We start from the raw sequence: 12,156 nt of genomic DNA, 5'->3' as shown, positions 1-12,156 counted from the left end.
TTAATTTCTTATTTATCTTCGCATCTTTCTTTAGGACCTTCTAGCTGTTAGTTTGAACTTTAATATGGTGCATTCAGAATAGGAAACACACAATTTTGAAAAGCTTCTAAAATATCTACAAAATAGCTAGAGATGTTGAATTAAAGCAAACATCCTTAAAATACATAGTTGAATTTCTGAGAGTGGCAGGAATCTCCAAGGACCAAAAATAAGAAGTTGATTTAAACGAACGTAGATCTGGGATTACCTGAAGCTGTGGGTTTTTTTTTTTATTTTTTATTTTTGAGACAAAAGAGTCTCACTCAGTTGTCCCGGGTAGAGTGCCGTGGCATCATTATAGCTCACAGCAACCTTAATCTCTTGGGCTCAGGAGTTCCTCTTGCCTCAGCCTCAAGTAGCTGTGACTACAGGTGTCTACCATGATGCCCGGCTAGTTTTTTCTATTTTAATAGAGCAGGGGCCTCATTCTTACTCAGGCAGGTCTTGAATTCCTGAGCTCAGGGGATCCACCTACCTGGGCCTCCTAGAGAGCTAGGATTACAGGTGTGAGCCACCATGCCCCACCTCTTTGTTGGAAATCTTGGATCTAAGGCCTGCAGTTTTGGTGATTTTTTCTTCTTGTGTGCACAACAGTAGAGCTCAAACGTCTTCACTTGATACCTTATATTTCTTTTTCATAGAATAATTTACACATAACCATCATTTTGAATGATTACAAGATACTAAATATCATAACTTATCTAATCATTTCCCTATTGTTGGATTTTGCGGTCATTTCTATAAGGATGTAATTTTTTTCTGTATTTTAGACTATTTTCTTGGGATTGGCCAGCACAGTGTCGAGATCCTTTGTTTCCTTACAACATTACTTGTAACCCTCGAAACACACTGAGCTTTTTTTTGACCGGGTTCCTCTGTCTTTCTCCCCCTCTCTAAGTTCTAGGTTAACTACAGTTGAAAAAAGTAGAGGGGACAGGGAAGAGGAAAAGAAATACTTTCAAATTGGACTATTTTCGGCAGGAACCGGAGTCAAGGACTTGGCCACCCTTTTAAGTTCCCCTTCCCCTTCCTCCCTCTCTGTTCTTTCTCCAGCGACACCTTTCTTTGAAAAACTACTTGAGAAAAGAGATTTCTTACCATAATATTTCTAAGTTCTTATATTTTGTCTCTGTATAAGGCTGTTGGACTTTTTTCTTATTTCCACTTGGTCCATGGATGTTTACGTTGTAGGCAGACTGAGAGCTTTTCGTCCCAAGGAGCAGCACGTGTCTCTTAGAAAGTTCATTAAGGTTGTTCAAATCCATATCGGAAAGAGTGCTGGTGTGTGGCTGTTGATACGAAAATCTTTTCTCTTCTTGATCTCTGGATCCTCTTTCTCTGTGGACATTCAGCCCTGAGTGATATCCAGTAGAGTTTTTACATAATACCTTGTCAAAAGCCTGTTTTGGTGGAGCAAATGTATTGGAGGTTACTTGGGGATTCTGGCTCCTGAGTACACTTGAGTCTTGTACCTCACTCTCAGAGGCATTCATGGTCACAATTGATTTGTGCTTTATTGAAGTATCAATAGGCTTATTTTGATTTTGTTGCTGTCTGGGAGAGTTATTCTGATTTCCTGGACTGACAACCACCTCTTCAGTCATGAAAGATTTTGGGCTGTTCTGGTGTTTATGTTGTTTTCTCTTCTTGGGCTTGGCTGGTTTTCTGGAACGTTGCTGGGCCCTACCTGTTTCAGAAGATTGATTTCTTGGTACGCTGTTTGATTTGGTACTTTCATATTGAGACCATTGTTCCTGATAATCCTAAAAAGATAGTTTTGGTTAATATAAGATCCGAAGATTGGCACTCAGCACAAATTTTAAATTAGTATTATTCAGACCGAGGGTTGGGACCACAAAATTGAAAGCAGATAAAAAAAGATTACAGCGGGTTCTTCCCTAATTTCAGGCATTTGGAGGGTGGATAGCTGAGTGATTCCCCCTGGAAATTTAGGATCAGAAACCTAGAAAGAAATAGAGAGCTTAGATGGGCTTTATATTAAAGGCAAGTCTTTTGACTTAAAAATTTAAGTCGTAAAGGTTGTTTTTGACTTCAAAGTGAAGTGTTGTCAAATTGTATGGATGGGTGTGAGGAGGGGTGAGGGTTGGATGAAGACGCTTTACCTCTAAAGAGATACGTAGAAAGTGCAAATTCAAATCAACATCAAGATATGCAAGCTTATTTTAACTGAAGTGAATATTTAAAAACCTTAACCAGAAAACACCAGGGACTTGCTTTACCAACCAAATACAAGTTTAATATGTAATACAATTCAGATTATCAGAATTTACTTATAGAAGTCAGAAGCTAGAAATGGCCTCTTCACTAGATGAAACAAATTACATTTTTATTCAGAGGGGTTATCAAAGAGTTTGTGCTGTGATAGGACATCTGTTAAACCACAAGGGTTGTTTTGCTTCTGTTCCTTAATTTAGCCTGCACTTCGGCAATCAAACATCTGGGGAAATATTTCAATTTCAGAACAGTCTTTGTGCTTTTCCGAGTCTCCTAACAACAAAATGTACTCCTGCTATAATAGATACACTATATAACTATATAGTCCTATACCCATTAGGAATATTTTCCGAGGAATAAAGCACTCATTACTTTGTAAAAAAACTGGCTGAGTTAAGAGGCCTTTGGAAAGAATGATTGAATGCTTATTGAAAACAGTAAGATGACAATTTACATCAGTGTATTCTATAACTGCAACATACTTCTCCCAGGTTAAAAAAAAAATCTCTGTAGACTGTATCTATGCAACATTAATCTGAAAATGCAACCATTAGCTGGATAATTCAAGGGAAAAAAAATCTTGAAGTGAGGAAACAATGCTGTGCTCAAAATGTTTTTTTAACTTGCTGTGAGGAATGATCAAATTATTGTGGTAAGAGTTCAGTTTTATTTCACTTCCCTGACACAATCACTAGATTCATTCTATTCCTCTATAATATTAAGTGCTTGTCTATTTCCAATGAAATCACATTGTAATGATCAAGTTGAGAGACTGTTAAATTTAAAAATGTTAATATAGAATGTTATTAACTATATTACATTTTTAAGACAATGACTTGTTTTTTGTTTGTTTTGAGACAAGGTCGTCTCACTCAATTGCCTAGGCTACAGTGCAGTGATGTTATGTCTCACAGCAACCTCAGACTCCTGGGCTCAAGTGATCTTCCTGCCTCAGCCTCCCAAGTAGCTGGGACTATTGTCGTGTAACCACGCCAAGATAATTTTTGTAGAGACAGGGTATCACTCTGTTGCTCAGGCTGGTCTTGAACTCCTGGTGACAAGTGATCCTTCCTCCTCAGCCTCCCAAAGTCCTGGGGTTACAAGTGCGAGCCACCATGCTCAGCTCAAAATTACTTCCAGTTTAAAATTTGGAGCATGTTCTCCTGGGAACTGGAACTCTTGGCAGAATTGGCCAGGCTCTGATTAGCTCCTACATACTCTAAGTATTTATCTGTGGTGCTCTTTAAAAAGAAAAAAAGAAAAACTTCCTTTCCTGTATTCCAGGTAAGAAGATGTCCTTCCTTCCAGGCAGGGTATTGAGATGCATGGGGAAGTGGGAATAAGAAATCTCTGCAGATACGTAGCCCCAGAAGAGTCCTTCCTTACAGTGAATCCAGAAAAATGTTCTGTCCTACAATCAGGGTTGTGTTCATGAAACACAACAGCTCTTTTTATGGCTGTCATAAAGTCATATGACAGGGCTGTTTTTTAGGCCTGTTCATAAAGGTCAAGAAAACTTCTCTTTACTATGGTCTACAAATACTAATTAATACTGATAATGTCATTTCTCCCCAATATTTGTTCAGACTCTAACACACTAAAGAAATAAGGGACCAGGAACTCTCTTTCTGCTACCATCTGAACATACTTTGTCCAGTTTCCTCTCCTCATTCTTACCATAAAAGGAAAACCCTATCAGTGATTTTTCTTTTCTTGGGTACCAGTTCTGAAATTCCACTTGATTTTAATCACGTTATTCCCTTTGCCACTGACAATTCAGATCACAACGGTACTCTTCTCAGGATGCTTTGTCAACAAGGCCAAGGACTCATCATTTTATGAAACTTCAATTGTCTCAAGTGTTAAATCCGCTATTCATGTAGATGTAAGTGCCCAGAGATGGCATTTCAGTCCCCAGAAAGGAAGGCATTTAGGGGCTTGATGTGATTTTCCTCACCTTCCGAGTAGCCTACTTGAGATCTGTGGTTTACCGAAGATTATTACCCTACAATTGGACAACAGGTGTTACTCTTTAGGTGGCAAGACCTGAGTTCCCTGAAGTTAATATACAAAGCCATTCTCAGGCGATTTAATCTCCATCAGCACTGAAATCCTCTATTCCCTCCTGTTCTCACTGGGGTTCTTTTGTTGCCAACACTGGCAGTCAGTATGTGCTGCAGGCACTCAGAGTAACTGCTTCGTGGCAGTTGGTCTTCACATCGCACACAGCGTTAGCATGGGGGAATCCTGTTGCCCAAAGCTGGGATGATGATGTCTTAGTAAGACCCATCCTGAGTTATTCATATTCATTCATATTGAACCATCCAAGGGGAGTTTGCCCCAACCCTGTGAAAGGCAGTGCCTGGTTGCTTCTCTTTTTCAGCTTTCTTGTCCATATATCACAAGCAGAAAGGAGAATGCATGCTATGACCTCACCCCCTAAGTTCATCTGCTCTAACACAAAGGTCACTCTGTCCTTAGTTAACCCCACTCAACCACAGAGTCCTGAGAGTTGGGCCTGGGCTTCAAGATGAGCTCTGATGTCGAGAAGTTTCTCTCATGTTCTGCTTTTTCTGTGTGTTTGTGAATAATAAAACGTGAGTACTTTGAACTTGGGTTGTCGATTCCACCTGATAATAGCGAGAAAATTTTGCACACAACCGTTCTTTGGCTCTGATTTCCACTATCGAGAGGGAAGAGCTGTGTTCAGGTAATAAAAGAAGCCCAGATCAAATGATATTGTTGGAGGCAAAACCAAAGTGGAAAGGTGGGAAGATTGCTCAGGACGTGATTGTAAGGACTTGCATGTTAAGTAGTGAAAGGTCTTACATACCTTTGATGCTACCATTACCTTTTCCTTGTCTGGAAAGTCAAGCATTATTTTAGAGGGCCAAGAAAGAAAACATCCTATTTTATTCTTTTGAAGGCTTAGGTAATGGTGGAACTTTCTCTTTTTTCTGCTAACAACGTGTTCCTTGCCTGCTGCTTTGGTTTGAATATTTGCTCCTCTAATTCATATGTTAATGACAGGTATTTAAAGGCAGGGCATAGGGAGGTGATTAGATCAGAAGGGCATAGCCCTATGGAGTGGCATGAGTGTCCTATAGACTAGTGCTCAAGGGAGTTCTTTCATCCTTCCCACTCCAAGAAGACACAGCGAGCAGGCACCACCTGTGAACCAGGAAGCCAGTCCTTACCAGACACTGAATTTGCTGGTGTTTTGACCTTAGACTTCCCAGACTCTAGAACTGCAAGAAAACAAATTTCTGTTCTTTATAAACCACTCAGTCCTATGGCATTTTGTTATATCAGCCTGATGGACTAAGATACCTGGGAAGGATTTTATGCATTTAGCAGTGTGCTCCCCCCAGCTGCCCAGCAACAGTCCTGGGAACATACCTGCCGTGGGATTTGGAAAACCTATGAAGATTCACAGGAGAACATAAAATGATTCAGGACAGTGAGACCTACATGAAAAGGTTAAATATAGAGGGATTCCGTGGCTTGAAGCAAAGATCCCAGGCATGTGTAAGATTCTTACATAGAAAATCATGACCATTCATAGTTATTCTTTTTGTCGTTGTTGCAGTTTGGCTGGGGCTGGATTCTAACCCTCCACCCTTGGTATATGGGGCCAGCGCCCTACTCACTGAGCCACAGGTGCCCCTCCATTCATAGAATTTTTAAAGTGAAAAGACATAGGCTTAACTCTCAGGCCTATCTTCTCTCTTTCCTCATCCCAGCTCTAGTTTCTTATTCTTTCTGGCATGTAAATGTATTTAAGTCTCTCCTATGGGAAAAAAAAAAATGACAGAAACCTCACTTGATGCCATTCTCTGGTTAAATCCTACCTATCTTTTAGTTCACAGCCAAGTGTCTTGCTAATGCAGGCTGCACTGGTCCCGACTGGCCATCTCTCATTCTGACCTCCACACCCAGCCTTCCAGCTCACTCTCCCCACCCCACTGAGGCTGCTCTGTGCATCAATAACCTCTTAGTGGCTAAATCCTATTTTTTCTTTACCTTTTTATTTATTATTATTTTTTAATTTTTTATTTTATTTTTTTTGTAGAGACAGAGTTTCACTTTATTGCCCTTGGTAGAGTGCCGTAGCGTCACACGGCTCACAGCAACCTCCAACTGCTGGGCTTAGGCGATTCTCCTGCCTCAGCCTCCTGAGTAGCTGGGATTACAGGCGCCCGCCACAACGCCCGGCTATTTTTTGGTTGCAGTTTGGCCGGGGCTGGGTTTGAACCCGCCACCCTCAGTATAGGGGGCTGGCGCCCTACTCACTGAGCCACAGGCGCCACCCTACCTTTTTATTTTTTAATTTATTTCCAGCTTATAGAAAAATTGCTAGTACAGGCAGCACTTGTAACTCAGTCGGCAGGGCGCCAGCCACATACACCTAGGGTGGCGGGTTCGAACCTGGCCCAGGCTTGCTAAGCACCAATGACGAATGCAACCAAAAAATAACCGGGTATTGTGTGGGCGCCTGTAGTCCCACCTACTTGGGAGGCTGAGGCAGGAGAATCGCTTAAGCCTAGGAGTTTGCGGTTGCTGTGAGCTGAGATGCTACGGCACTCTACCCAGGGTGATAGCTTGAGACTCTGTCTCAAAAAAGAAAAGAAAAGAAAAGAAAAATTGCTAGTACAGGTGGCGCCTGTGGCTCAGTGAGTAGGGCGCCGGCCCCATATGCCGAGGGTGGCGGGTTCAAACCCAGCCCTGGCCAAACTGCAAAAACAACAACAACAAAAATAGCCAGGCATTGTGGCGGGCGCCTGTAGTCCCAGCTGCTCGGGAGGCTGAGGCAAGAGAATCGCATAAGCCCAAGAGTTGGAGGTTGCTGTGAGCCATGTGACGCCACGGCACTCTACCCAAGGGCAGTACAGTGAGACTCTGTCTCTACAAAAAAAAAAAAAAAAAAAATTGCTAGTACAGAGAACTCTCAAAGATCCTTAGTTAGGGTCACCAAACTTTTATCTCTCTTTCATTCTAACATGAACACACAAATATATGTAAAAATATGCATATACCGATGAATATATAGTTTACACTATATTACTTAGAATTTTGGTATTTCATTTTTTTCTGAACCTTTGGAGTTGAACCTAAAGGAGTTGAACATATGATGCCCCTTCCTGGGACTATAGTGTGGTGTGTACAAAAGAAACAGAGGCAGCAACCAAGGAGACAGGCCCTGAGTGCGTGGTCCAGACAACAGACACAACAGGAGCTGAGAGTGGGGGTGGAGGTGAGGGGGGTGGCAGGGGAGAGGCTGGGAAATCTCCATGCAGTAGGTGGCACTTGAGAAGAGACCAAAAAGAAGGGTATGGAACTTGGGTAGTTGAAGAGGAAAAAGAAAGGCCGCCTTAGGCGTTTGGGGGGCTTGCCATGGGCAGCCCACACATTCTTTCTAAGGAAGGAAAGAGGAACATCCCTGGGGCCGTTCTTGGTTGCTGTCAGGTTCAGCCTAACAATCTTGAGCTGTTTTGCTTCACTCTGTCTTTATTCAGGAGTGGCTATAAGCACATTAATTACGCTTCCCACAGAGGATGAAAAGCATTCTTTTGGGTTTCTCGTGATCTCCTTCCATAAAAGGCTTTTCACCGCCTCTGTCCAGGGTCATACCATGACTCAAGCCTGGTGATGTTACCTTTATTATCTGATCATTGGCTGAGAATCTTATAATTTTTCCTTAGTGACAATTAGGGAAGCTCTGAGTCGGCAATAATCTTACACATTTCAAATAATAATTTAAATAACTAGAAATAAGCTGTCTTAGAATTATAGCATTTTGCAACTGCGATGGATCATTTAGACCAATCTTTCATTTAATAAAGAAGAAACATAAAGCTTGGAGTTGAGATTTGTCCCAGGTCACACATCAGGTAAACAGCAGGTGGAGATCCAGAAATCCAAGTCTTCTGATTCAGCCCATTACCATCTTGCAGGACAAAACTGTAAATATTTCCTTTGCCCTCTGGCTCCTGTTGGCCAGTTTCCTGGGCTCTCTATCGGGACTGGTAGTGGCCCTGTCTGTTCTCAGTGTCCCACTGCATGAGACCTTTCAGTCCTTTTCTTCTCAACTCCTGGACTGCAAACCATCCCCCTACCCATCAACTTTCAGGAAACTCTGGGTGGATTTCTGTTTTTTTTTTTTTTTTTTTTTCTTCACATCCCTCTTTTTTAAAATTTTATTTATTTTTTTTGGCCGGAGCTGGGTTTGAACCCACCACCTCCGGCATATGGGGCCTGCGCCCTACTCCTTTGAGCCACAGGTGCCGCCCTTCACATCTCTTTAAGAGAAGTCTGGAGGCCCCTGGGCAGAAAGAAAGATAATTTGGAGTGGTCCTCCTTTGTTACTTCTCTGAAGCTGGGATAAACTTTGTTATTTTTATTATTATTTTAACCACCGTCCAGGGTTTTATCTGATGATGTCCACAGGCTCTATGGGCTTGTTAATATCAAAAGTCTCATGCCTTCCCTAAGTAAGGATAAAACCTGGTCCAGGAGTGACTCCCCATAAATGCATACACTGGTTCAAGAAAAAATCAACTGCTAGTGTTTTTCTGTTTCTTCCAGAAACACCGTCAATGGTGACAATTTCAGGGAAAGCTTGCCTGCAATCAGGTTTATGATTTCAAAGTAGTAAATCCAAGGCAAAAAGGGCGGTTGGCATGTTAAATGACTACCTGGTAAGCATTCACATTCTAAGAATGATTGTGGAGTGAGGCTCTGAGGATTCTCACCCATTTTTAGGAATAACCTTCCCCTCACCTAAGCATCAAATGTAACTGCTGACCCCAAAAGGAAACAGACTCGAGAGGCAGTGCAGAATTGGATAACACTTTGGAACTGTGATTTTTCCTGCATTTTCCCTTATTCCTTCCTTCTGTGAGGGATTTTAACTCTAGATGTTTAAAGAAAGATATGATTTTCTTCTATGTGATAGAACCTTTGGAAGAAGAGGTAGGGCTGGTTGGCTGACGTGGGCAGCCAATAGCTCCCCTGGGCAGAAGCCAGTCTCACCCCTAGGAAGGTGGGTACCTATTCTCGGGCATAAAAATGAACCCTTATACGATAAGAACTCAGTCCCCCAAGCATCACTTAAAATGCAATCTAGCAGGTAACCTTTAGCTGCTGTGCTCTTTGATGCCATTTGTCTTCAGGATCGATTGCAGCGTTTTCAGTCTCTTTGGCGTTCTGAATGGGCGTCTTGTCAGTGACTCTGATGGGGTAGGAGATCTGGGTGGGTAAAACACATAAGCATGTTAAGTGCATTCATCTGATTGTCATAGACCCATGCAGCTCAGATCTGTGCACTCCAGACAGAGGCCCTGCAGGTTTTAGTCCTATTTTCAGTTAATTTCAAGGGTTCATCTCATCGGTCCTCAAGGATCTGGATTGTTCCTAAGGAAAATGGGAATGAACAAATAGTTGAAACCCTGTACAGTGGTTAAAGTCATAATAAAAACAATAAAATCCTCTGGAAACACAGCTTCAGAGAAGTAAGAAGGGAGGACCACTCCAAATGTTTTCTCTTGCGGCCTGAAGGGAGAACCAGGACTTTGAGGTCAAACTACTACTTAGTTTAAATACTCAATACATACTCAGGGGACCGGATTTTAGAATAGTTACGTGAACTGGATGGTGCAAGTAATGTTTGATCACGCCAACAGAAACACCACGAAATAGCTCTGTACTCCAAGATGTTGATAACAACAACAGAAGTCACAATATTTAATATGTACTTGATGCTTATGGCATGCTGGTAGCCATCCTAGGCTCCTAGTGTATAATTTACCAGTTAATCTTCACAACAGCTTTCTGAGGTATGTATGTATTATTAATCCCCTTTTTGCAAATGAGATAACGAAGGTACAGAGAGGTTAAGTAGTTTGCTTTGGGCCATCAGCTAGTAAGTGGAGGAGCCAGTCTAATTCCAGAACCTGCACATTTAACAATTCTGCTCATTCACTTACTCCAAATATCATTCTGGATCTGCGGAGTTTGTAGTTTGATACTCAGTGAATTTGAATGATGTAGAGCAGTGCTTCTCCATTTTAGTTAAATATTAGGAAAACCTAAAAAATACTGATGTGCTCTTTTTTTCCCAGTGGCCAGAAAGATGGCGGACATTTGGACTGGGTGAGCCTACCAAAAGCAGCCAATCATCTTTCACTATCTCCACCACATCCACAAACACAATTGCCTTGAACATGTCTGTGAACCTGTCCCCCTGCTTCAGGGATGTCCAGATCGAAAAGATAGAAAAACTAGCCAGGCATTGTGGCAGGTGCATATAGTCCCAGCTACCCAGGAGGCTGAGGCAGGAGGATCACTTGAACCCAGGAGTCTGACGTTGCTGTGAGCTGATGCCACAGCACTCTAGCCTGGGGCAACAAAGCGAGACTCTGCCTCAATACACCCATACATACATGCATATGTACATAAAATAAAAATATAGTATCTCATGCTTCCTTTCCCAGAGAGTGTAGAATGTACAGTATTTCCCTCCACTGGCTGTGTTGGTGGAAATCAGGGGCTGAATCACGCCTGCGAGAGTCTCTGGGCCACTCAAGCATACTTCTACATTATCTCTTTGAAAGTGGAATGGGACGCAACCTCTGCCAGCTATTTTTTTTTTTTTTGTGAACTATTCTATTAATACCAATCAAATTGAGAAAATGATCAAATGAAATTGCATTTTGAGCATCCTAAGCTGTGTAATGTCTATTCTGTTAAATTGGGGCCTATAATTGCTTCTCTACTGAAAAGATACAACAAAGACAGCAATCATGGCATGTCATTATCCCAGACTAGAAAACCGGCCTTTGCAGGGAGGACTTCAAAGGCTTGTGGTTCTCCAATTGCATTTGGCTGCTATTGTTGAAGCGCAGGCCATCTTGATTAGGTGTTTACACTGAGGTAAGGCGCAGAGCAGAGAGTCTGAGTGCCTGGGTCTAGAGCCATTAAAAAATTGTACATTATGTTCCTTGCTTTGAAGTGAGGGTTTGTAGGTAGGAAAGCAACTCAGATTGAGTACAGCTGAGCTAGATTGGGCTGCTACTTCTCTCTCAAAGAAGCTCATCAGGTTCTTAGAGAATCAGACAGCACCACAAAAAAAAAAAAAAAAAAGAAGTTGATGCTTTACTGAGAGCTATATGTGAATTAGTGGATCTGCGGAGATACTCAGGGAAACGTGGGTAAATAAGCATGTTGCCACTAAGTTCTCCTGTCCCTGGAGGTTTCGCCTCTCTTTTCCTTTATATTCTGTTTTTACTACTGACCTTATGTTTAAATGTTGTGGGGAGCCCCGTATTAATGTATTGGGTCCTTTGTTAATTTTCTTTGATGGCACATTCTCCTAGCACATACCCGAATTAAATAGGCCAAAGAGTTTGATTGATGAATGTAGTATGTGCTTAACCATCATTCCAAAACATCTGTTCTTTAGTTTCTTCTAGGCACAATCACTGGATCCGGTGAGCATTTCTTTATTAACGTGGCTTTATTAATGAGTGATCTGAGGCATTTATCTCCCTGTCCTACTTCTAAAAGGTGTTGCTGTATTGATTTATGCCTGCTCAGGTCAGCACGGCTGTGCCTGTATTTCTACGTGGCCTGCAAAAGAGGCTGAGGCAGCACAGTGCAACCAGTTGGCCACTGTCAGTTTGCAGCACTGATATTTAGCACAGCTGTTTTAATTATCCAAAGGTTTGTAGGATTCAGCTATTTACAGACTAAACACAGGAAATATTGGCCACTCTTCCAGTCCTATAGAACATTTCATGTGCAAGCTGAATAAGAATTTGTTGACACCGAATGAAGCCTTTGAATTTTCTACATTCATTTTCAGTATAAGGTACACGAGGTTTT

The 12,156-nt window shown here is 41.8% G+C and overlaps 1 protein-coding gene across 1 annotated transcript in view; it reads right to left on the bottom strand.

The window, feature by feature from the left end:
• The window catches only part of JHY (junctional cadherin complex regulator), a 54,484-nt gene that overhangs the window by 10,710 nt on the left and 31,618 nt on the right, over nucleotides 1–12,156 (bottom strand). The window contains exons 4-5 of the mRNA XM_053594704.1: nucleotides 9,409–9,522; nucleotides 1,138–1,802 (exon numbers count right to left, since the gene is read on the bottom strand). Coding sequence (XP_053450679.1) covers nucleotides 1,138–1,802; nucleotides 9,409–9,522 — 779 coding nt within the window. The remainder of the gene's footprint in view (nucleotides 1–1,137; nucleotides 1,803–9,408; nucleotides 9,523–12,156) is intronic.

Source organism: Nycticebus coucang, chromosome 6, assembly GCF_027406575.1.
Source record: "Nycticebus coucang isolate mNycCou1 chromosome 6, mNycCou1.pri, whole genome shotgun sequence".
NCBI classification, from domain to species: domain Eukaryota; kingdom Metazoa; phylum Chordata; class Mammalia; order Primates; family Lorisidae; genus Nycticebus; species Nycticebus coucang.
This window is presented reverse-complemented; position numbering and strand designations above follow the sequence as displayed.